General features: G+C 38.0%; 1 protein-coding gene across 1 annotated transcript; it reads left to right on the top strand.

The window, feature by feature from the left end:
* Positions 1 to 967: 967 nt before the first annotated feature.
* UGDH (UDP-glucose 6-dehydrogenase) lies at positions 968 to 26877 on the top strand. The gene is made up of 12 exons (XM_003341429.4): positions 968 to 1256; positions 10053 to 10221; positions 13280 to 13381; positions 15249 to 15449; positions 15571 to 15768; positions 16180 to 16327; positions 17203 to 17297; positions 19222 to 19352; positions 19651 to 19784; positions 20342 to 20433; positions 20535 to 20645; positions 25771 to 26877. The coding sequence occupies exons 2-12, from the start codon at positions 10060 to 10062 to the stop codon at positions 25879 to 25881; spliced, it is 1485 nt and encodes a 494-aa protein (XP_003341477.1). The 5' UTR covers positions 968 to 1256; positions 10053 to 10059; the 3' UTR covers positions 25882 to 26877.

Here is a 26877-nt window from a genome sequence, read left to right as displayed (position 1 = left end):
TTAGCTGGAGATAACAAAAGAGACAATCCTTGCTTTCAAGATTATGATTTAATGGGGACTATTAGTACAATCTAATGTATAGATGAATCTATAAAGGACATAATTATATTACATATTATTGCTATATGCATGCAGTATTTGTAGTTACAGAAAATTAATTATATAATAATCATTAATTCTTATACTTCCTAGTCAATATGAAAGGGAAAAAAAAACTAGCTTTACACTGACCTCTACGGTTTGCAAAGTCTTTTAAAATCTCTCATCTGAGCCCTAGAACATCCCTACAAGGTAGATGTTATTATTACCTACAATATACAGGCAAGGAAATTGAGGCAGAGGTTAAAGTGACTTGCAGAAGGGGTGGGGAGGAGTGGCCTACAGCAAACACCTTAATCATTCCCAATCCTGAAAGAAAGAAAGATTTATTATTTTCAATGGGCAGATGTCGTCCTAGACCAAATATTCAGGCCGGTCCCCTCTCAGGACAAGTTTCGGGGAACCCAGGCCAGGCCGTCCCTGTCCCCCTGGGCGCCCGCCCGAGAACGTTCCTCCGTGTGGTCGTGAGGGAGACCTTGTTCTCGGCCCTACCTCGCCCTCGGACCCCGAAGAGATGATGAAATTAGAGGTTTCGGCCCCGAGGTCAGATCTCCCGCCCTGAGGGATTGGGTTGGACAAGTCCTGGAGCACAGAATGTACAGCGTACCCGAGCATCCTCTATCCAAACAGTCCGTCCCAAGCCTCGGGACGGTGGAACCAGAGGAGTCATCCGCTAAGTCACAGCGCCCCGCCCACTCGGGCCCACCGCCCAGCCACCAAGTAGGCCCGGGGGACCCGAGGGGCCTTCGGTACCTCTGACAAGGGCCCGGACAGCGGTGCCAGAGGGGGCGGAGTCCCAAGTGGCTTCCGCCTATTGGCCGCGGCCCCTTAGGGGAGGAGCCAAGGCTCCGGCTCCGCCCCCCAGGCTACGTATACACGAGTCTGCGTGGGGGTAATGGCTACAGCGGATGCCTGGGAGGGCGGAGGAAGGGCGGGCGGCGAGGAGGCGAGGCCGCCCCCTTCTCCTCGCCGGAACCTTTAAATTCCCGGGGCCAGCTCGGGCGTCTTACAATTCTAGGGACCGTGAGATGGAAGTGGCTGCTGCATAAGAGGGAAGCACGAAGGTAGAAGCCGCCGCCCGCGTCCAGTCCATTCCGAGACCATCTCCGCTGCTGCAGTGCGGCCCTATAGGAGCGTCCGGCCCCGCCGTCCCCCGGGTAAGCTCCGAGGCTGGCTGAGACTGCACCCTCCTTCGCCTAGCCCCCGCCCCAAGCCCAGCCTTGCCCTTCACCTCCACGCCCCCAGCCCAGCCTTGCCCTTCGACCACACACCCCAGCCCAGCCTTGCCTTAGCCCTTCGTCCCCACACAGCCTTGCCCTGCACCCCACACTTCCAGTTCAGCCTTACATTACACTCCTTTGCCTAGCCCCTGCGCCCCCCTCCCCCTTACCTCTCGGTCAGGCAGGACCCCAAGCCTCTAACTAACTTTCCCTTTGGAAGTCTTGAGACGTTTCTTCTCCCACCACACCTCCAGTCCCCTTCAACTTTAAGAGCAGAGGCTCCAAATTTACCCCTTTTATTTCCTCCCGGCTTTTACCCACTTTGCAGACTGCTAACCTTAGAAAATCCTCCACCCCCTTGCTACTTGGATCTTGTTCTTCTTAAAACCCCTATTGCCTTCAGATCAGAACCTCTTTTGTTTCTCATTAAAGACCTTGTGCACCCTTGGGGAGCTACTTTCTCCGTTTCTTCTTGCTGCCTCCCTCCCCTCACTGGAGAAAATCTTAGAAAGCCCTGAAGCCAGTTGAGTGGCTCAATGTAAGATAAGCCGATTTAGCCTCCTATATACCTTGCTTTGGATTCTGCTTTACTGCCCAACTGAACGATCACAGAATTTCAAAAGGAGGATGCAAGCATCTCACCTTTTGATGAAAAAAAAAACTGTTGTGAAAATTTGGAGCCTCCGTTATTTTTGGTAGCAAGACAAAATAAAGTAGAAAATTCTAAAGCGCGGAAGAGAAAAAGGAGTTCCTAGGAGAGTGCTGTTGAACGTAGAGGGCAATAAATGGCCTTTAGATCCACATACAGTGGGTCCATTAACAGACCATAATGTGGGTCTTTTGAATTTCTTCAATTCCCCTTAGAAATGGAGTACAGTAATCTGCTCTGTCTCTTCGGGAAGGTTCTGGGAATGAAAGAATTTACTGTCTGCACTGGGATTTACCTATTAGTAACCTGACTAAATAGACAAGCCCTAGCAGTTCATGTAGTGCAAGCAAGTAACCTGGGTAAAGAGATTGGTTACATTTTATCCCTCGGTTCTATTTCAATTTAAGTTATATACCCAGTTGAAAATACCAGGTGAAATTCTTTTGCCCTAAAAAGAAGGGGAGAGGGAAATAAATGTTAAATGAGTATTATGTTTGTTTGTGGCTTTGTCAGTGATCTTTATGGTTTCTATATAATTGTACTAAAAAAGGTAATATTGAGTAGCAAACTAATAGTACTATGTGTAGTAAACATTTGGCCATATTGAAACAGTAAATGACTTCTTGACATTTTGTGAAAGGGAGGTAATATGCTGAAACAGATGTCAAGATTGGGTAGGAATTAAAGAAGAGGTTGGGAATACTCACTGTAAGGTTTATGGTGAAGATTACAGGCATTTTTCATTCAGCATTGAGGATCCAGTTAATGTGAGATTACGTGTGTTATTTGACACATTCTCCCGCACAGAATAGGGTGGAGTGGAGTACATAATTGAATTGGCTTAGCTATCAGGAGGAAAGTAAGGCAGAGGTTTTTAATAAATAGCCTGGGAGAAGGGAGGAGTGAGAGGAAATAAAACTTAACTGGAGTTTGGCTGAAGGAGGAATTTAAGAGGAATAAAGTAAAGGAAGAAATAGTTCTAATAATCTATGAATTTCTAAATTACATATTATACTTTTTGATGAAATGCAATAATCACAATTGTTAGTAATTGAACCTTCCATGGATCTTGGATAGTTCATGGAATAGTTAAATCATTATCAACCATAGGTTTTTGTGGATAGACTCATGGACTTGAAGTCAAAGGGACCTGGGCTTCAGACTTCAAATCCTGCTTCAGACCTTTACTAGCTGGGGAAGTCCCTGGGCAAATCACTTTTAATTTCTTTCTTATAATAATAGCACTCTGTCTCACAGGGTTTATGTGAGGGTCAAATGAGATAATGCCTATAATATACTTTGCAAATCTTCTTTGATTGACCCAAGTGGCCATTGAATTTTAAGACAGATTGAGGGGATTGGAGTCACTAAATAGCTGCATAGACTGTAAAATACATCATACATACATACATACATACATACATAAACTTATTTGATCAAAGAATTCAGTGTGACAGTTGGACCCCAATGAGGGGAGCATCAGGATTCTGATCATCCTATGCTAATGTCTTCCGCTGCAAAGATAGTTTTTGTAGTAAAGCTGTGTGTAAGGTACATTTAATAGCTGTTTTTTTGGCAGAGCATCTTCCATATGAATGACCAGCTTGGCTCAGTAGAGAGGGGATGATTATGTCTACAGGGAAGAGTAGGATCATGAATTGTTGCTGATTAGACTGACTTCATACTTTGGGTGGCATAGTTTGGGGAATACTACTGAAAGAAACCTTCCCCCTTTAAGATGCCAAGCAGCTGCTAATTTATCAGTGTGGATATGCTTTCCATTGATGCAGATTGCACCAACACTGTGACCTAGGCTTTTAAGAGTTATGATGATCCCAAAATTCTTCATTTTGTGCACATCCCTGAAAAGATGTTCAAGGAAGGCAAGGAGCATGGAACTTTACAGGGAGGATACAGGATCCATCTGATAGTGCCTCATCTTTGATGTTATAGGCATAAAGATAGAGATCTTATCTGGATAATCTTGGGACTTGGAAGTTTTGGGGTTTAGAAGATTCTACAAAAGGAATATGGAAGCAGGAAGGAAGGGAGGGTTTGGGGTCTAAATCCGAAGTAACATGTAGCATTTTAGACCCCAAAAAACTGATTTTTTTTTTGCCTACTACTGCCACAACTACTAAATCTATATTCTACTTTTATCTCTGTCCTAAGCTATAGGACTAAATTTACAAGCAATTAGATAGCAAAAGTCTCCTAACTTATCTGCTTATATCCAATCTCTTCCTTACTTCAGATTTTCCGTTCATATTAAATATTACTCTGGTCAAAGTCTGTAGTTCATCATCAGTTAATTAACAAACATTTATTAAACACTGTATTTTGTGACAGGCAGTTGCTAGGCTTTGAGTATACAAATACAATGAATAAAACAATCCTAACCTACAAGGAGCTTACAATCTAATGGGCAGGCATCAAATATGTTAATGGATATTTATTAAATGTCTGCCATGTGCCAAGTACTATGTATTCTAGGTGCTAGGAATACAAAAAAGCAAAAACATACTCTGCTCTCAAAGAGCTTACAGTCTAATGGAAGAGACAATATGTAAACATTATATACAAAGCAAGCTATACACAGGATAAATGGGAAATAATTAAGAGAAGGAAACCACTGAAATTGAGAGGGGTTAGGAAAGGCTTCCTGTAGAAGGTGGGATCTCAGTTGAGACCCAAAGGAAGCCAGAGAAGTTAGTAGTAGTTGGAGCAAATGAGGGAGAGTGTTCCAAGAATAGTGAGAAGCCAGAAAAATGCCAAGACCTGAAAGATGGAACATGGAAATACCGGAATAAATACAAAGAAGATAAATGCAAAGTAGTGGGGGTTGTGTGTGTGTGTGAGTTGAGTTGAAGTTGTGAGAGATAAGAAGCAGGAAGACCAGTCAGGAAGCAGTTGCACTAATTAAGGTTAAGTGATGATAGGGACCCCTGGACCAAAATGGTAGGTATGTGGGTAAAGAGAAGGGAACAGATACCAGCAATGTTATGGAAGAAGACATTAAATGATTTTGGCAATTGATTATTATGTGGGATAAGGAGGAGTTAGGAATCATGTCAACTAATATGTATTAAATGCCTGATATGTGCCAGGAACTGTGCTCTGCATTATCCAAATCAATGCTGAGCTTATAAAACCTAGAAAACTGAAAGGATAGCAAAAGTCTACTTACCTTCCATCTTGGAGTCAATACTGTGTATTGATTCCAAGGCAGAAGAGTGGTAAGGGCTAGCCTAGGCAATGGGGGTCAAGTGACTTGCCCAGGGTCACACAGCTGGGAAGTGTCTGAGGCCAGATTTGAACCCAGGACCTCCCATCTCTAGGCCTGGCTCTCAATCCACTTTGCTACCTAGCTGCCCCCCCCCCCCGCCCCTTTTTTAATAACCCTTATCTTCTGTCTTGGAATCAATACTGTGTACAGGTTCCAAGGCAGAAGAGTGGTAAGGGTTAGGCAATGGGGGTTAAGTGACTTGCCCAGGGTCACACAGCTAGGAAGTGTTTGAACCCAGGACCTCATCTCTAGGTCTGGCTCCCAAACCACTGAGCTACCCAGCTGCCCCCATTTGCCAAAATAATGCCTTAGACCAAAATGGTGATGCTTGGAAGAGGGAGCCAAAATTCTACTGCTTAGCATTCCAGCTGCTTTCCAGTTTTCCCAGCAATTTTTCATGAATAGTTTATGTTTTCAGAGTTATTAATCACAGAGCTATTGAGTTCCATTGTTTCTAATTCTCTTTTCTCTGGTCTGTTACATTGATCTACTTTTCTAATCTTAATCAATCCCAAATGATTGTGATGCCGCCTACTTTAGAATCTAACTAGGCTGTAATTTGCAAAGCAGTTGCTGCTATGTTAAAAGTTTTCTCACTGGAAGTTCCCTACACTAATGAAAAAAGTCAGATATAAAAATAAACCCAAAAAAAATGACCACAAAGGGAAATAAGTAGAGAAAAAGGTATCATGGTCAGCTTGAATATTGCACTGATGAAAATTACTGAATATTAATTGGGGGGGGACCCTAGAGGAAAACTTCAGTGCAGTCTGGCAAAAAAACCAATATCTTAAACTCCATTATACATTAAATTTAAAATAGCTACATGACTTGAATGTTTTTAAAACATGGATAGATGAATTCTATATGTATATATGCATACATATATAATAAAATATTTTCCAATTGCATGTTAGAATTTTTTTAACATTAAGTTCCATATTCTTTCCCACCACTTGAGAAGACAAGCAGTATGATATTGATTATACATGTGAAATCATCTAAGACATATTTCTATATTAGCCATAACACACCAAATAAAAAGTTAAAAAAAATGTTTCAGTCTGCACTCAGAATTCATCAGTTCACTCTCTCTGGAGGTGAATAACAGGAGATGAATTCTTAAATAAATAAAAGATAGAGGCAATTACCTCAGATGAAATAGACAATTTTGATTTCATGAAAATTAAAAATTTTGCACAAACAAAATGACTGGTTTTAAGAAAGGAAGTGATTGGGGGGATATATTGTATCAAATTTCTCAGATAAGATTTTGGTATCCAAGATATATACAAAACCAACATATAAACAAAGTCCATTGCCCATTAGAGAAAAAGTTAAAGAATATGAACAAGCAATTCTCAAAAGAATTCTAAAGTACTAGTAACCATGTGAAAGAATACTCCAAATAACTAATAAGAGGAATGCAAATTTGAACAACCTAAGGTTTCATCTCCCAGTTAGCTAATGGGCAAAGATGACAGAAGATGGGAATAGTCAATGTTGGAGGGTATGTAGAAAGATAGACTCACTAATGCATCATTGATGTAGGTATGAATTAGTATAACCATCTGGAAAAGCAGTTTAGAGTTATGCAAATAAAATGGTTAAAATGTCCATACTTTTGATCTAGAGATTATAGTTAGGTTTATAAACCAAGATGAAAATCAGCAAAGAGTCTTATATACCAAAATATTTTGAGTAGCACTTTTTGTGAAAGCAAAGGACTGGATACAGGATAACCATTTATTGGGAATGGCTAAAAAAAAAATTTATGGTAAAGGAATGCAAAATTAAATTTAAAAAAATACAGGCAGGCATGGAAATATTTATATGACCTGATGCAAAAGGAAGTAAGTGGAGCCAGGAAAACAGTTTATATGATAACACTATAAATGGAAAGAATAGCAATTACAAAAACAGTCAAAGATGAATAGTACAAAATAATAAAGAACAAAGTGCCTCAAAGAAGAGGTATGACAGGATACCTCCCATTCTCTTTTGCAGTGGTGGGAGGTCCAAGAGTATAATATATTTACATATGTGAAATTATATATTTTTTAAAATTTATTTAGTCAATTTAGAACATTATTCCTTGTTTACAAGAATCATATTCTTTCTCTCCCTCCCATCCCCCCACCCCTTCCTGTCACTGACATGCAATTCTACTGGTTTAAAAGTGTGTCCTTGATCAGAACCTATTTCCATGTTGTTGGTGTTTGCACTAGGATGATCATTTAGAGTCTACATCCCCAATCATGTCCCCCTTAACCCATGTAATCAGGCAGTTGTTTTTCTTCTGTGTTTCTACTCCCACAGTTTTTCTTCTGAATGTGGATAGTGTTCTCTCTCATAAATCCCTCTGAATTGTTCAGGATGTCAGATTATTTTTAACAAATTGATTTTGCTCATTTTCTCTTTCTCATTTTCTTATTCAAAAATTTTTTCCTTTAAAAAAAAAGCAAATAAAAGGTGATCCTTTGAGGGACCACAGAAGAAAGTATACAGGGAGAAATCTAGGTGATATAAGAAAAAAAGATACCAATAAAAATGTATTTTTAAAAGCAGGTAGAGGATAAAGGCTTCATTTCTCAAATATAGGGAACTGATCAAATTTATAATAATACAAAGCATTCCCTAATTGACAAATACTCAAAGGATATGAAAAGGTAATTCTCAGATGAAGAAATTAAACCTGTCTTTAGTTACATGAAAAAATGCTTCAAGTGACTACTAATTAGAAAAATACATATTAAAACATCTTTGAGATGCCACCTCACACCCACCAAACTGGTTAAAATGACAAAAAAGGAAAATGATAAATGTTGGAGGGAATGTGGGAAAATTGGGACACTAATAACACTGTTGGTGGAGATAACTGATAAGGAGAGCCATCTGGAGCCATGCTCAAAGGGTCATTAAATTGTGCATACCCTTTGACCCAGCAATAGCACTACTAGATCTGTATCCCAAAGAGATTTAAAGATAGGAGAAAAGAACCTATCTGTACAAAAACATTTGTAGCAACTCTTTTGGAGTGGCAAAGAATTGGAAACTGAAGGAATGTCCATCAATTGGGGAATGGCTGAACAATTTGTGGGATATACTTGTAATGGAATACTATTGGGCCCAAAGAAATGACAAGATGATCACCAAAAAACCCAACAACATCTTGAAAATATTTATATGAAGTAATGCAAAGTGGAAGTGAGCAGGACCAGGAAACTGTTGTACTCTGTAACATGAGTAATGTATGACGATCATCTGTGAATGAGTTAACTATTATCAACAAGACAAGAATCCAGGACAACTCCAAGGGATTTAGGACAAAAAAAGTCTACCCACCACTATAGGAGGAACTGATGGGAGTGTGAATGCAGATTGAGACATCATTCTTTACTTTATTTCCCCTATGAATTTTTCTCTAGTGTAAGCCGTATATGTGTTCTTTCATAACATGATGAACATGGAAATATATAGTATGATATATGCACAACCTATATAATTTTTTAAAAACCAATAAGTAGAGGAAGACCGTAGTAAATCATGTAGATCCTTTTTGTAAGATTTATTAAAGTACATATATATTGGTGAGGTACATCTCTTAAAAGTTTGTTAAAGTCATTAGGTAATTAGATCCTACGGAATTGCTTCTTGCTTACCAAACTCACAAGAAACTGTTATATGAACTAGAATGCTTTTTTATTCATTTACCATGATATGCTTGTAAAGTAGGTCATCATATCTGTGGCTAGTCTGCTCATTTCCCACCCTGAAACTCTGTTTAAAAAAATGAATTTAAATTGGAACGTTGGTTAATATTTATAGAATTAGAACAAAGAAAAGTGAATGGAATTTCAGATAAATTGTCATGAAACCATGTGACCTTCATACATATTCCCTTTTCTACAACATATATAAACCTGTCTTGGCGGCAGAGTAACATTTTGGGCATTTGATCTGGAAACAGAAGAACAAATTTTAAAAATTTGTTTAAAACTAAACTTTTTAACCTCCCCCACCCCTTCCAAATAATAGACATAAAGCAGTTTTCAAACACTATCCTGTACTGGTTCTCCTTTCTGCTTCTCTGTCTCCTTTGCTCCTTCTTTATCTGTGGTATGCCTGCTAATTGTGAATGGCCCCAAAGGCTCTATTCTGGAACTTTTGTTTTCCTTTCCTTCCTCCCGCCCCTCCCCCCCCCTTATCTCAGTGGAGGATCTCATCCACCTCTAGGGTTTCAGTTATCTTTAGGTAGATGACTCCCAGCCCTCCTCTCCTGGACCACAGCCTAAATATCCTATAGGAACATCAAACTCAGAATGTCCAAATCAGAACTGATTTTTCCTCTCATATCTATTGTCCTTCTGAACTTCTTTTACCTTCTCAGTCACCTAGACCTTCTACCTGTTTGTGCTGTTCTCCACTCTTTACTCTCATGTCATATTGTCAGTTGCCAAATGTGGTCACCTCTTACCTCTTTCTTTATGGATCTTGAGCACCACACACTTGTTCAGACCTTTAGCACTTTTCCCCTGAATTACTGCAATAGCTTCTATGTGGTGTCCCTGCCCCAAGACTTTTTCACTCCAGGGAGACACACTATTAGTTTACTTCTTTGCATTCTGTTTTTCCGAATTATGACCAGAATTCAATATTTCATTTCTTTTCTCACATAGGAATTCTCTCCAGATGTCTTTCATCTTAGGTTTTCATAAAATATGACATATGTTAATTTATCCATTTTTTCCCTGAAATTGTAATAATATCTGGAATTTCTTTTGTCCTTTCCTTCTAGTATAATCATGTTTGAAATTAAGAAGATCTGTTGCATTGGAGCAGGTTATGTTGGAGGACCCACGTGTAGTGTCATTGCACACATGTGCCCTGAAATTAGGGTCACAGTTGTTGATGTTAACGAATCTAGAATCAATGCATGGAATTCGGCCACACTCCCAATTTATGAGGTAAAGTGTATTATTAAATCACATATTTGTTCCTCTACCTAAGGTTTTGTTTTCTTTCTGCTTTTGTCAGCCCATTTAAGAACACTTCTTATAAAAATTATAATTTAAAACTCTAGGATAGGGGGCAGCTTGGTGGCTCAGTGGATAGAGAGCCAGGTCTGGAGATGGGAGGCCCTAGGGCCAAATCTGGCTTTAGATATTTCCAGCTGTGTGACTTTGGGCAAGTCACTTAACCCCCTTTGCCTACCCCTTATAGGTTCTTTTGTCTTAGAACCAGTACATAGTATTGATTCCAGGGTGGGAGGTAAGGATTTAAAAATTAAAAAAACAACAACAACAAAACAAAAAACTATACTATAAAAGTCCACTAATTTGAGAATCATAATCACTTTTGGTAGATAATCCTGAAAATCTTGCTATTTTGGCAAATTTTCAGGTTAAGAAAACCTTAATATTTCTGGATATTTAACAGAGCTACATGTTTCTTATTTTCAACCCTTTTATTTTATTTATTTTTTTTGTAAGCCCTTACCTTCCACTTTAGAATTAATAGCTGTGTATTGGTTCTAAGATAGAGGAATTGTAAGGTAGGCAATGGGGGTTAAATGATTTGCTCTGGGTCACACAGCTAGGAAATGTCCAAGTCCAGATTTGAACCCAGGACCTCCTATCTCTGGACCTGGCTCTCAATCCACTGAACCATCTAGCTGGCCCCTGTCAACTGTTTTAATAAAGGATAAGACCTTTCTTTTGTAAAATTTAAAATTAATGTGCAATAATAAAAATATTACATTTTAGGAGATTTATTAATGATCATTAGAAATCAAGAAATAATGAGGATACAAAGTAAAGACCATGTGCCCATGGCTTATCAGCCAGTTCAAACACCCACCTTACCACCACCTAACTCACTGTCATCATGCCAAAGAGGGAGAGCCCACTGAATATTTATTCCCTGTCTACAGGAAGTATGTAATGACAGGAAGTCAGTGGGTTCCTAGGAAATGTAGTGTTTTTTTAGGGTAACAGATTTTCAATTATACACTTTTAGTGTGATCTTGAAACATAGGAAGGAAGTGAATATTATAGTGTAGTACTTTTGTATGTTAGTAAAATCTTCTTGCAGAGAAACTCTGAATTTCTCATGTCCTTTTCAGTATCTAGGTATGCTAGATAGGAGGGAAATAGTATTGCTAAAACTTCTTTATCAACTACTTATTTTTAATTTTAGGATTGAGAATTGCATAAATCTATAAAAGAACATACCCAAAGTTATAACTATGTTGAGGTGCTGTTCTGGATTGGATTTCAACATTTAAAAATTAAAATTATTTTTAAATTCTATCTTTTATAGGCTTTGGGAGGTGGATGGTGGTTTACATTTGTTTTTGTTTTTTTGCTATTTTCTTCTGACTGATATTATTTTAAGTGCCTCAGCTCAATATTTGTGCAGTGATAGCTTCAGTATGTCTAAATCTCTGTTATCTTGAAAGTTTAGCATTTCTAAAAAAAGCCCTGCAATTTAGGTATAATTCTTGACCTTTGGCAACTTTAAATCCATTTTCACTACTCCATCTAGGTCTATTTCTAGTTAACGGTTATGTTGTAGAAAGTTGTGCTCCTGTTCTGGCATTTTAATCTCCACAAAACTGAATAGGAAAGAAAATTGTAAATTTTCTTTGAATTTAAATTGTATATTGATAGAAATTGAAAGGGCATGAATTGGCTGTTTCATAATGATTGTGTAAGACCTGAATTGTAGAGAAGAAACCTTCATCATGACAGTGCAAAATCAGATGTTGACTTAGAAACATTTTGGTTTTCTGATTGATTTCATTGATGTGAGGAAATTTTTTAAAAATAGCTGATGGTTTAATCAGTTACAAAGTAAATAGTGATGCAATGTTAAAGGTGAACTATTGTCCTTAATGTTAGAAATTTATTTTTATTTTTGTCTGGACAAAATTCATCTTTGCTTATGAATTTTTTCTGTTAGCTTATGCAAACATCCATTTCATTTTAATGCAGTTGCTTAAGCTTATGTCCTAGGTGTTGGTGAGCAAAAACCAAAGCAAAACATTTTCTCTGCTTTTTGGGAACTTATATTCTACTGACCTTTGCTCTTTATTGATTGTATTTTTTGCAAAGTTAAACAGATCATTGGAAGTAAGTCTGGACCAGAAAATCAGTACATATTGACTATAGCAAAAATAGCTAAATGGGACCAGAAAATCAATATATGATTATAGCAAAACTGACAAGATCAAAACTGAAGATATGTAGTCATAATGACCAGTTTAGGCCTGACAAGGCATGAAGAAATGAACCTTTCTAGGGGACTGGGTATCAGACAATACACTCACTGTCAAATATAGTTGAGTGCTAAGTTGATGTGGTTACTTGCTTTTCTTTGTTAAAAGAGAGGGCTGAACTTTTTCAATATATTTGTCTCTTGGGGGCAGCTGGGTAGCTCAGTGGATTGAGAGCCAGGCCTAGAGATGGGAGGTCCTAGGTTCAAATCTGGCCTCACACTTCCCAGCTGTGTGACCCTGGGCAAGTCACTTGATCCCCATTGCCTAGCCCTTACCATCACTCTTCTGCCTTGGAACCAATACATAGTATTGATTCCAAGATGGAAGGTAAGGATTTAAAAATAAATAAATAAATAATATATATTGTCTCTTGTAATGTTTTTCCTATTTTTCTAATTTTTTGTTTTTAATTTAAAAATATTATTTGTCAAATGCGATAGCTCTCTGGGAGTGGGAAGGAGAGGTCTACTATGATGATATAAACAAAAGACATCAATAAAAATTATTTTTAAAAAAGCACTGAAGAGAAGACATGGAGTTGGGAGTGGAGGAGAGGGGTGGTTTTGACCCTAATGTGAAAACAAAAAGTTTCAAAGCATTAATTTTAACCCTCCCACTCCAACCCAAAACCTAGCCTTAACTTAGAAACTTTTTAAGAGTAGAATTTACATTGCAATGCTACATTTAGATAGTTTAATTTAGATAGTTAAATACTTTGTTTCTAACTTTGTTTCTCCCCCTTCCAGCCAGGACTAAAAGAAGTGGTTGAATCTTGTCGGGGAACGAATCTCTTTTTTTCTACCGATATTGATGCTGCCATCAAAGAGGCTGATCTTGTGTTTATTTCTGTAAGTTTTCTCCCTTTTGTGTAACATGTATTATGTTCTTGGTCCTATATTAAAGTTTTAGTAATAAATCAACTGATGTAAGGATAATACTTTTAGCCCTAGGTCATGTCTCCATCTATTTTCATGTTCACCTTCATAACAGGCAAATTCTCCTTTCAAAGGGAGTTAGACAGTCAAAGGAGAAGGAACCTTAGCTCTATAGTGAATTTATATGGTCCAACCTCATTTTACATGAGACTAATGTATAAGGAAGGAACATGCTCAAAGTCCTCTGGCTGAGCCAGAACTTAAATAAAAGCGGATAATCACCAAGTCACAAGTTATAAGGACCTGCACATCCATCTAGTTCTACCCAGACCTGAACAAGAATTCTTTTGCTTATAAAATTCCTACTGAGGAGCAGCCTACTGTCTTTGAAGGCAGCTGGCCCATTTCACTGATGGTTACCAAGATTTTTTTCCTTACATCAAGCCAAAGTCTTTGCAACTTTACAGGACCATGGGATGATGGATGTAGAGCTGAAACTGTCCTTAGACGTCCTCTAGGCCCATGCCCTCAGTTTGTAGATGAAGGGAGTTGAGGATCACAGAGAACTCACACAGCCTAGTAAATCTCAGAGGCAGAATTTGAACCTCAAGCTTCAAGTCTGTCACTGTGTCCAGAATGTCATACCTGCTGCTTCTACTAGTTATTCCTAGTTCTGCTCTCTGGGGTCAAGTAGCACAACTCTAATTCTTCTTTGACTTCGTGGCAGCTTCTTCTGTGTCTGTCTGTCTGCTGCTCCCCAGTCTTTTCTTCTCAAAATCAATCATCTCTGGTTCCTTGAGATCCTTTCTTGTCATGAGATCTTAAGAATTTTTCTCATATTAGTTAGCATTCCTTCCACCTTATCAATATCCCTTTAAAATGTGCCACCTAAATCTGAATATTCACTGTTCTATTATGATTCTCCATTAGATCAAACTTTAAATTTGTGGGGTGGACAAATCTTAACCAGGAGATTCAGAATTAGGAAGTGTTGATCTATATAAATCTACATCATGGTATCATGGATAATTTCATTCCTTCTCATTGGTCCTTGTTCCATTCAAGTAGAGGTGGGGGAAAGGTGCTAATTTGCTATTTGTAATTTGTAATGAGTAATGAACAGGTCAGTAAAATCCAATTTAATAAATTTTTTAAAAGAATTTTTCTGTGTGTTAAAAATAATGGTTTGAAATTATTTGAAAATTAGGGTATGTTTTTACATAGGAATGTTATAAGTGATTGTTGGGTTTTTAGGCTAGCAGACAAGAATCTATTTTATATTAATATTTTTAATCTTAAAATTATTTTTTGTTACATTTTGACTTCTGAATTGTCTCCCTTCTAGCCAATATTTGGAGGGGGGGGGGTGATTACAAGGGTCTATTTAGCCCTAATATCTAGGTGAAATACTATCTGTTAGCAATGGAATAAAAGTAGAAACCAATGTTGTTACTACAATATTAGGGAGGGAGAAAGGAAAATAAGGAAGGGGAAAAATGAATAAAATTTTAAAATTTAACTTGAATTCTGGTTTTGTGAGGGAAAAGTAGATTTAAGTAGAGGGTGATGAATAGAGTAGATGGAGATTTAGAGATTTCTAAATTGACACCAAGAACAACTTACTCATTTTCTACTACCTCATTCAGTCTTTATTGTCACTGTCTAAAGGCAATATTATTATAAATTTACTTTCAGTTGATAAGAGATTTATGGAGAATTAGTAACTGCTAGCTAGGTTTCCCTTTTTAACTAGTTAATAGAGTTAATGCATTTATGAAACATTCTTAAAGATCAGTAAAATTTCAGAGGTATGTTTTTTCTTTTCAATCCTTACCTTTAGGTTAATACACCAACAAAAACTTACGGAATGGGAAAAGGTCGGGCAGCAGATCTGAAGTATATTGAAGCTTGTGCTAGACGGATTGTACAGAACTCAAACGGGTACAAAATTGTGACTGAGAAAAGCACTGTCCCAGTTAGAGCAGCAGAAAGTATACGGAGGATATTTGATGCAAACACAAAACCCAACTTGAACTTACAGGTATGAAAAATGGAATATTTAGACACTAGATATTCTCATGAGAATCTTATCTCTTAATAAAGCTAATAATAAAATAAAATCTTAATTTAAAAACTTTTCCCTTCCTCATTGGAATCTTTAGGTGCTCTCCAACCCTGAATTCTTAGCAGAGGGCACAGCAATCAAAGACCTAAAGAACCCTGACCGGGTGCTAATTGGTGGCGATGAAACCCCAGAGGGACAGAAAGCTGTCCGTGCCCTGTCTGCTGTATATGAACACTGGGTCCCCAAAGAAAAGATCCTCACAACCAATACTTGGTCTTCAGAGCTTTCTAAATTGGTTGGTATTTTTTTAAAATAACTGTCAGTTAAATTGAGTACTGCATATTGATCTCTCTTAAAATTTCTGCATGTGAATAAGATAATATTTATGAATGTAGCCTCCTTATATCTTGGGGTTAATATGTTTTGCAAAATAATTTTCACCAGGAATATCAGATTGAAAAATGGAAAACATTCCCAACATTTATAACAGGAGCATAAAATTCAGTTGGGAGTAAGTAGATCAGAATAATGACTGCTGTTGGATGACTTTTATGTTGTTTGGCTTGTTGTTCCTCTTTATTCCCTTCTACCTAAAATCATTTTCCCTACATTACCTTTGGGATTTTGCTTCTCTTCTCTAATATACTTTCAGTGAATTTATAAAACATGCTTTTGTCTTACAGAATTCATCTTTTTTTTTTTTTAGGCAGCTAATGCTTTTCTTGCCCAGAGAATCAGTAGCATTAATTCTATCAGTGCCCTGTGTGAAGCAACAGGAGCTGATGTAGAAGAGGTTGCAACGGCCATTGGGATGGACCAGAGAATTGGAAATAAGTTCCTGAAGGCCAGTGTTGGTAAGTAGAAAATATTCTCCTAAGTTGTGGCAGAAGGGTTTCTTCGAAGCAGACCAGTAACTTAAGTTCATACTTATTTGATTTAGTCCTTTTCATCTTGATTGTGGTCTTAAATCTGGTTTTCATCTTGTCTAGACCTTTTGAGTACTATTCCATAAACACTTGACTAGTTAGATAAGGATGAAAATATCTCTGTTAGCATTTTATTGAGAGTAGTGAGGTTGGTATGAAATACATGACGAGATGCTTTGGAAATAAGTCAAGGATGAAATTGTTTTCTATGATAAAGTACCAGTTTAATACAAACAAGGACTTTATTTTCCTCCACTGTAAAATGATAGATTTTGGCAAGAAGGTCTGAGATTCCTTTACTATAGCTTTCTGTGACTGAGTTGCAGGGAGCAAGGGGTCAAAGAGCCTACTTTCTGTTAATATTTACTACCAATTTTTGTACCTTTGGCTGGAATGTAGGCAATTAATGTTTCTGTGAATAAGATTGCTAACAGAAACAAAGAATAAATCTTTTTCTTGAGACTGTGGGACATTGCTGACCTTGTAAGGATTTAATGGTACCCATGCCATTTATCTTCCTCTGTAATTCCTCTCTTCCTGTCTATATTTCTGGTAAAGGAGTCTGGGTAACTGATTGGTGCTAGATGAGAAGTAGTAGAAAAAGATACAGGTTTAAATAGATAACCCTAAGAGTAGCTCCCCCCAAAATCCTAGAAAATATTCTTATTCAAGTGCAGTATATTGTTCATTAGATGTGACCCTTATGTCCTACATTTTTTATTTAACAGGTTGAATTTATTGGTGTAGGATTCTGTTCTGGGGTGAAAATGTTCAGTTCTCAATTGAAAATTTCTTTTCTTCAGGCTTTGGTGGGAGCTGTTTTCAGAAAGATGTTTTAAATTTAGTTTATCTCTGTGAAGCTCTGAATTTGCCTGAAGTAGCACGTTATTGGCAGCAGGTATGAATTTTTGTGATGGTTAATAATGTCATTATTCTACCTCATATAAGGCTTGATATCTTTTAACTTTGAAGTGTGTTTTGATGTATTAAGTGCCACACAAGCATGCCACCATTGTGATGCTGATAAAGAATAATAGTTTAATTTATCCAGCTTCTAAAGTTACATCATCTTTTGTAAATTGTATTAGAAAATTTTTGATACTTTGCCTTTCCTCTTCTAATTTTAGAATTGAACTTGTGTCCAAGCTTTGGTTAGGTGCAGTTAATTATGAAGAATAACTAAAGCCCCAAACTCTTGTTTGTTTATTTGTGGCTGAGTATGCACAAAATTGTTTATGTAGTTGAGCTAAGAAAATTTCCACTTATATTTAGAGAAGCACCTTGGGGTGTAGTGGAAAGAGGACTTCCTTAATCAGAATGAGTCTTGACAATGACACTTACAGTCAGACAAGTCACCTCGCCTCTCCACAGCTCCCAAGCTTATAAAATGGAGGTCATAATACTCATAATGCCTTTCTCTTACATTTGTAAGGAAACTTGCTTTTTAAACTAAAGATCACTTTATAAATGAGACTTATTATTATGTTATTTTGTTTCATGGATATGAAACCACAGGCCCTTCTAATTAGAGGATGAATGAGCCCAAGGATTGTGAACCTAATAAGTCATTGAAGAAACATGAACCAAATTTTCTCCCTTGAATTTGAAGACTTTCCTTATTTTGTTCTTTTGCCAGAGTTCAACAAAAGTATAAAGGGTCTAAAAAAATATACTTCAGCCTAGAATTTTTTCAAAACAGTTTCATCCAGTATTGTAGACCTCAGTAGTTGTAGTTAATTTGATGTCCTGGATTGGACTTTGCAGCACATCATAAAAGACATTCAGATCTGAATCTCTTTTAAAGCATTAGTCTCATTTCTCAAACCTTCAGGGTATGGAATCATCTTTAGAAGTTTAGCACATGTTAGCAAAACCAACTCTATGCTTGCAATCAAGTAAATGAATTCCACTTAAGAAAGACTTAAATGCTTACCGTGTGCAAAGACACTGAAAAGTTGGTGATGGGTAACACAGTGGGACTGAGATAGTATTGTAAGAAATAGGAGTTTTGAGCTAGGAGAATCAAGGACGTCTTCATGGAAGATTTCCCCAGATAAAGATATCAGATAAAATGGAATTTAGTTCTGGGGATGGTTTGCATGAATGAACAGTTTATATTTTATCCAAAAGGCTTTGAGAAGCCATTTGGGGGCTTTTGAGCAGGGAGGTGACCCCAGGAGAGCTCTGTACTGGAAAAATTATTTTTATAGATAAGGGAGCCGATGATGAAGACACCTGAAAGCAGAGAAATTGATAGTCTGAAATAGAATGGGGAGAGTGAATATTGAAGGATCAGAAAGCCAAAAAGTCACTGAACTGAGTTCCCTTTTTTACCCAGCAACACAACTACTAGGCAGATGCCTTGAAGAAATCCACAGGAGTGGGGGAAAACCCTCTGTAAAAATTATAGCAACACTTTTTGTTGTAGCAAATAACTGGAAACTAAGAGAGTGCCCATTATTTGCAGAATTGCTAAACAAATTAAGGTTATGTGAAGGTAGTGTGGCATATTTTTGTGCTATAAGAAATGAGGAAAAGGATTGATTCATAGAAAACTGGGAAGATTTATATGAACTGGTCCAGATGAAGAAAGTAAAACCAGGAAGTAAGTAGAACTCAGGCTAGGTGGGGAAAAAAACCCCAGAAGAGCTAGGTGATAAGTAACCAGAGGCAGGATTTGAGCCCAGAAACAAGAGAAGGCCCGTTAATTTTTGAGGTGTTTGTTCTTAAGGTTTACTTTAACATTTAAAGCAGCCTAAACAGTAAAACACTCAATAATGGTTGTGTTGTAATTTTTAGTATAATTATGCATGTAATTGTAGGTAATAGACATGAATGACTACCAGAGAAGGAGGTTTGCATCTCGGATTATTGATAGTCTGTTTAATACGGTTACTGATAAGAAGATAGCTATTTTGGGATTTGCATTCAAAAAGGACACTGGAGACACAAGGTAACTTCATTAAAATAATGTTTTTTTCTTGAAATAATTTGACTCTTTAAAAAAAGAACCTGGCCATATGATTCGGTCTGTATTTACATTTGAATTAAAACTTCATGCATTATGTTCTTAGTAATATTATTTGAAGTTACTATGTTTTTTATCTATCATACTTGTAATTATCAGAATTACTAGAATGATGGCTTATACAGTACTTCAATAGATAAATAACAGCATTGGTCAGTTTAATTTTCATAAAGAGCCACTGTTGAAGGTACCTATTAATATAATATTGGTGGTTTTTCCTCAGAGAATCCTCTAGTATCTACATAAGCAAATACTTGATGGATGAAGGGGCACATCTCCATATTTATGATCCTAAAGTACCAAGGGAACAAATAGTTGTAGATCTCTCTCATCCTGGTGTTTCAGAGGATGACCAAGGTGAGAATGATTCTCATTAATGAACACTTTTTGTGTGTGTGTGGTGAGCTCAAGATCCTCTTTATTTTCCTCCAGAAATCCCTTTGATAGAGCTTTTGAGTCAAAGTTAATTTTGTCACTAAAAGCAAAAGAATTTACAATATAATGGGTGCTAAAATTGGAATGGGTTATAGTTTGAGGTTCCAATTTAAGCACTTAAAAAAAGGCATGGTTTCACACAGGTTAACAATCTTACTAGTCAACAAGAGTTTATTAAGCCTCAGAGGCAGCTGGGTAGCTCAATGGATTGAGAGTCAGGCCTAGAGATGGGAGAGGTCCTGGGTTCAAATCTGGACTCAGATACTTCCTAGCTATGTGACCCTGAGCAAGTCATTTAACCCCCATTGCCTAGCTCTTACTGCTCTTTTGCCTTGGGACCAAAATTGGTTCTAAGGTAAGGGTTTAAAAAAAAAAAAGAGTTTATTAAGCCTTTACTAAGCATGGGTTAAGATCAGCCTGGGTACTTTCAAGGAACTTTCCTCTCTCTTCATAGGCCTACTTTTCTCATATGTTTTCAGTGTCCCGATTGGTGACCATCACAAAGGATCCATATGAAGCATGCGATGGAGCCCATGCTGTTGTCATTTGTACTGAATGGGACGTGTTTAAGGTGAGGTGACAGCAACTTAGGAAAGCAGAACTGAGAGGAGCTCTGATCCTAACGGGTTGTGATGGTAACTACATTTTCATGCTTCCTTTGGGACTTTTTAGGAATTGGATTATGAACGTATTCATAAAAAAATGTTGAAACCAGCCTTTATCTTTGATGGTCGACGTGTCCTAGATGACCTTCACAGTGAATTGCAAACCATTGGCTTCCAGGTAATCTGGATCTTGATGTCTTTTTTGAAGGTTCTGCGGTTTGGGATTTTTTTCTTTTTTAAAAAACTTTCCTTTCCCGTTAAGCAACGTAATGGCTTTCTGTCAGTTCTTCAGGGAGTATTGCGTGTGGTTTTCCAGGCTATTTCAATCCTTGCTTAAATTTAACAGTAGGGAATAGAACTAAGATGAAGTCAGCGTTGCCTGTATACTTGGATGGAATTATGGCGAGTGTCTGGCTCGTGGGACTAAGGAGCCCCAAAGCCTGGGGTTTAATTCAGGCTTCATCATTGAATTGCTGTTTAAACATGGATAAAGTCATCGACTCATAGAATATTAGCACGGGGAGTGTCCTTGGAGATCCTCTAGTCACAGGGAAACTGGGGCGCCATTCATGGGGATCCCTGTAGGCTATAGATCATCTTAGAAAGCCATATGTTAGCATTATCTGTGTGTTGTTTTTATTTCCTTAAATATTTTCCTCTGGTTCAGGCTGCCCATAGGAGGTGTTGTAGAGAACATGAGACCTGTGGGCCCCTGGTGCTCTAGACGACAGTCTCCTTGAGCCTCCGTTTCCCCATCTGTAGGGCAATAATCACTTGCACTAACAAGCACGTTACTCTTTAAAGCGCTTGCCTGCTAACTGCCCTCCACTCTGAATGTGACAGGGTCCTCATCCCCAGGGTCCAGGGGAGGAAACCTCCCAGCCTCCTGGATTAAGGAATTTAGAGCCATAAGAACGATTAGAGACCAAGTCCATTTCCTTCTCATTTTGCAAATAAGGCGTGTAAGGGAGTAGCAGACCCACTGGCCAGTCTGTTGTGCCTTCGTCACCGTGTGGAGGTTCACAGGGCTCACAGCTGGGCTCCACATCCCCTGGCCTTTTGGGGGCGCTCTGGTGCCTCCCAGCTTGATCGCGATCCTCCCCTGAGGCCGGATCTCCACGGTCCCAGCAGCCAGAGTGCAGGTCAGAGCTTTGGTCCTTTAAAACTGTACGACAGCTGGATACCCCACAGGAAATCACTGTTTAAGCTAGCACGCATGACAGCCTCTTCTTGGCCCTCAGAAGAACGCAAGTCCCAGTTATCCGCGGTTACTTCTCCTTCTCTAGTTCAGGAGTTTGGGGGCAGCTGGGAAAACATCTTTTCCAGCCTCCCTGGATGGTGGTCGACATCGTCCACTCTCCCAGTGGGCAGTGGGTAGCTACGCCTGCAAAGCCTGGGCGCCCAGAGGTGGACGGGCTGCCGTGGGTCTGCAAGCGTCCTTGCAGGTGCTGGTGCCGAGTGTAATTGGAGACTCCCAGCCTCATTCATCCTATATACAATCCCTACAATTTACTAGGAAGGTCACGGAATCGGATTTAGAGCTGGAAGGCCCTCAGACACCGGTGAGACCCAGAGGCGGAAATGATTCATCCAGTCCCCCGGGCACTAAATGGCAGACCCGCCCTTGAATGTGGGTTTCTGACGCCAGGTAAGCTCCTGCGTGGAGCGAGACAAAGGCCGCTGCTGACAACTGCATGCAAGCCTGACAGTCGGGAAGATCCTAAAGGATCCGAGCCAGCGGCGTCCAGCTACACTAAGACGGGGCTGTTACGTGTTGTGCGGGATCCCCCCTCAGAAAACCACGTCCTCCCTGTTCGGTCCTAGTTCTACATTTTAATCTGGTTCTGAGGCTGAAATGCCATCTCCCACGAACCTTCCGTTAGACATCTCACTTAGGGAGCTACCGAGTGAAGCTTTTACTAAGTCGAGTAGATTGTGACTTCTTGTTTGGAATCTCCAAGCTAAGCCTGTCCAATTTTGGTACCCACTTTGCTTAGGTCAGCTGACTCACGTCAGGGTATATATATTCCTGAGATGGTTTCAACAGTTTCTTAATTACTTAATGCTTGCTTATGCTTTACTTTATACTTTGCAAAATAATTTCATTAAAAATGAACTATTCACTCATAATTGCCCTTGGGGGTAAGTAAGCCGGTAAGATGGTAGAGTTCACTTTACAGAATGAGGAAACAAAGTCAGAGTTAAATTAAAGTCAGATTTGAAAATTTTGTTTTAATGAGTTTTTAAAGGGTTTTTATATGCATAATCACCAGATCTAGCTTTAGAAACACCTTCCTCACTCCCCAATATATACACATACAGACAAATTTATTAAACCTAGTTGTATAGTGGATTTGGAAACATTTCCTATTTTGCTCCAATTTTGGAACAGTTTTGCTCTTTGTTTTTTAACCCTTACTTTCCATTTAAAATCAATTGGGTATTGGTTCTAAGGCAGAAAGCATTAAGCAATAGGTAGTAGGGATTAAGTGATTTGCCCAAAGGCTACACTTGAACCCAGAACCTCCTGTCTTTAGACCTGGCTCTCAATCCACTAAACCACCTATCTGGGGGGAGGGATATGTGTGCACAATTACTGCTGTTTAATTAGGCCTATTGAGAAACTGTTTAATCATGATTAAAGTTACATGTGTGTTTTTGTATGATAATATTGGTGGTTATTCATCATAAAAAGGACCCAGGTATGCACTTAAAATGAGATGCTCTTGACTTTTATCTTTAAACAAAGATTTTTTGATAGGTCATTGTTTCTATGGTGTATGATCCCCAGAATGCAGTTATGTGCTCAGTGCTTATGAACAATTTTTCTCTTACCTCTCTTTTCTCTAACCTCTGAACTTCAGGACAGTATAGAGGAAGGAAAAACAGGGCATCTGGCACCAAGTCATCTACTTACTACATTCATGGCCTTAGATAAGTGCCTTTGTCTTGATTTACCTTAAATTCCTCTCGTGGAAAATTAGGAGAAAGTTGGACTTGATCTCTAAACTTCCCTTCTAGCTCTCAATTCTATGATATATGATCTGGATAAGTTTCCTCACCTGTAGCTCTTGTTACTTTAGTAAATCCAGATTTGCCTATAGTCTTGTAAGCATTGAATTTTGTTTTATTTTTGCTAATGTAGTAAGTATAGCCTAATGTTTGAATTTGGATTCCTTTGTTAGAAATATTTTGATTTGATGATTTACTTGATAGTGTTTCATCTTCTAGATTATCCACCAGATTTACCACCTAAGAGGATTTGGGCATATATGAGCATCATGTCTCACTAATTTTTAAAATAGGAAGAATTTGCTGGTTGTTATAGTTATTTCTCCCAATTCTGTTGCTTTTCCTTTTATTAGATTTTGTTGTCCAAATTGTTTTGTACGATTGAATATATATCCTTATTATCTGATAATCCTCATTTTTTATTATCATCAATAGCTACAGCTCTTATAGCTGAAATTGGGGTTCATTTTCCTTCAATAAAATTGATTTTCATTTAGTTCTTTAACCCATTGGGAACATAATGGGGTTTAGGTGTAGATCCAAATTCATTCTTTTCATAGTTTGATTGTCCCCATGACATTGACAGTTAAGTTTTAACTCACATTTATTAAATACCCACCAAGTATAAAGCTTTGTGGTTAGTTCTAAGAACATGAAGATAACAATAGTCACTATTTTCAAGGACCTTATGTTCCCTGGAGGGCTGCAGTGTGTACATGGGTAAATAATACAAGATGGAAGAGGAAGAGAGCAAGAGTCATGGTTAGGTCTTAGACTGAGGATAGAAGGTGATGCCTGAAGTGGGCAGGAGGGTAATGATGTTAAGAGTAAGAGAAATGAAGGGACAAAGCAATCCAGGCTTAAAGAGCAGCCTGTATGAAGAAGGCACAAAGTTGGAGGACGAAGTTCATGTGGTTGCACAAATCCTTTGGAACATGCATGAAAGGAAGTAATATGGAAAAAAAAAAAGATAGGTTGGAATCAGATTGTAAAAGTCCAAGACCAAGGAGTATGCTTCATCCTGGAGAAAATGGGGAGTCATTGAAGAGCCCTGAGCATGGTCCAAACTGTGTGGAGGATGAATTGAAGAGGGGAAGAGATCCAAAGTAGGGAAAATCAGGAATATATTAGGTAGTCCACATGATGAGGGCCTGAGAGGACATGAGACGGTGGCTCTAGGAGTGCCATAAAGGGGAGAGATCTTATGGCGATAGAATGATAAGACTTGGCAGCTGAGTAGAGAGATGCGTCATTGAGGTGAAGGAGAATAAAAACGAGGATGACTCAGGTTGTGAAGTGAGGGGACTCAGCTTATTGGTGTTCTGAATAGAAATGGGGACGTCTTGGAGAATTATGTTTTGGGTTGAAAATGATCAGAGCTGTTTCAAGATGTCTTTGGGACTTCCAGGTAGAGATATCCAACGGCAATTGGTAGGTGGCAATATAGGACTTCAAGCCAAGAGAGAGATCAGAGCTGGACACGTAGCTAGCTAGCTCTTCCTTCTGCCATTATTGTTAAACTTCTTATAAATGTCACCTTAATATCTACTATTCATTAAGATTTTTTTCCTGAGATTTGAGCACTAAATTTTTAAAGAGTGAGATTAAATTGGTCTCAGCAGCTGGTGGGAATGTAATTTGTTGGAACAGAGGATCTTGGTTTCTTGAACTACTCTTGTGGATATTTCAGGAATAGACTTAATGAGAGTGAATTATGAAAGAGTGTTTAAACTGAAGAGTATCTTGTGTGTTAACTTCCTTAATTTTCATTCATATGGAACTAAAACAGTAGTTGTATAAATTGCTCCTTTTATGTTAGGAGGTGCAGATGTTTTGTGAGGATGCCTGTGATTGTGTCCATATAGGAAAAATAAAACTTGGATTTGGTCCAGAAGCCTCGAGTGAACATAGAATAAATGAAATGTTCACTTACATCAACCCAGATAATTTGAGAAGTAAATATTTCATTTTTTTCTTTAAGTTTCTTAGCTATAGGATTTTCTTTTACTATTGCAGTTTATTCATTCATTCCTTCTTCCCTTCCTTCCCCCTTACTTTCTGTCTTAGAATTGATACCAGTATTGGTTTCAAAGCAGAATTGTGGTAAGAATTAGGCAGTTGGAATTAAATGATTGGCCTAGGGTCACAGAGCTAGGAAAATTTTAATCCTGGTCCTCCATCTCCAGACCTGGAGTTCTGTCCACTGAGCCACCTCACTGCCCCTTATGATTGCTGTTTCAATGATTACAAGTTACATTTGCCAGTAACTCTTTTATCTGCCTTCTTTATAGATTGAAACAATTGGCAAGAAGGTATCTTCAAAGAGAATTCCATATGCGCCTTCTTCTGAAATTCCAAAGTTTAGTCTACAGGACCCGCCAAACAAGAAGCCAAGAGTATAAGCATTATCAGTTTTGTATTTTAAGTATAGAAGAATCATGAATACTCATTATATTAAATAGCAACCAATGACATGTTTTTAAGGAAACAAAAGTTATTTTTTTAGTGACTTAAATCAACTTTTTAAAAGCTACATGGCTGGTAGCATACCTAGTTATCTTAAATCTGGAATCTATTTTCTCTATATTTTTATAATATTTTATCAGTTGTCGAATGAGCAAATAGAAAATAATCATGATGATTTTGATGGTATCAATTTTTGTAAAATTAAAGTTCAAATATCTTTTACTTTAAAATATGTTCATAACTTGTGCTTCAATTTTATACCTTTCTATGTTTTGTTCATCAGTGTATTTTTTAAAAAGTAATTAAATGTGTTTTGTTGATGACTTTAAATTTTTATGTTAAATACAGATCGACGACTCTTCAGCTTGTCACAAAATGCCATGAAGTGATCCTAGTTGGGTCGGGTGTGGTTATCAATTTTGTCTGACATGTGTTAAACCATGGACCTGTGATCAGATAGAAAGGTAGTAGAATGGACCTCCTGGGCCCTTTGTGTTATCATCTTTATAAACCTAGAATACATGCTTTCTTGGTTCTTCTAAGTCCATGAACCATGGTAAATTTTCAAAGTGAAAAATGGATAAAACATTCCTTAACACTTTAGTAAGTGGCAGAGGGGGAGCACATTGAGCGGTGAATAACTTGTTCCAAAGAGAGAAAGTCATCTTCTCTTTGGTAAATTAAAGTGTATGAAGTCAGTTATTCACCTTAATAGAAAATAAACAGTGTGGTCTGCTTGTTTCTCCCTACTTAATTTTTATTGTTAATTTTTCTTTTAAAAATATGAACTTAAACATCGTTCCCCCCCAAAAGACCATATCCATATCCATAGCAGAATATGAGGATTATACATGAAACTGTGAACCTTAATTTCAAAATACTTAAAAAATATATATATATATAATAAATTCCACACATTGATTTCAAAACTA

The sequence above is a fragment of the Monodelphis domestica genome, chromosome 6 (genome assembly GCF_027887165.1).
Source record: "Monodelphis domestica isolate mMonDom1 chromosome 6, mMonDom1.pri, whole genome shotgun sequence".
In the NCBI taxonomy this organism is placed as follows: domain Eukaryota; kingdom Metazoa; phylum Chordata; class Mammalia; order Didelphimorphia; family Didelphidae; genus Monodelphis; species Monodelphis domestica.
The sequence above is the reverse complement of the archived record's forward strand: the minus strand, read 5'-3'. Positions and strand labels throughout refer to the sequence as shown.

Bases quoted from the DNA above. Each gene is read 5' to 3' on its own strand.
- UGDH (XM_003341429.4), top strand. From the start codon at position 10,060: ATGTTTGAAATTAAGAAGATCTGTTGCATTGGAGCAGGTTATGTTGGA. The intron at 15,769-16,179 runs GTTGGTATTTTT...TTTTTTTTTTAG, and splicing joins CTTCAGAGCTTTCTAAATTG to GCAGCTAATGCTTTTCTTGC. The intron at 20,434-20,534 runs GTGAGGTGACAG...GGGACTTTTTAG, and splicing joins CTGAATGGGACGTGTTTAAG to GAATTGGATTATGAACGTAT.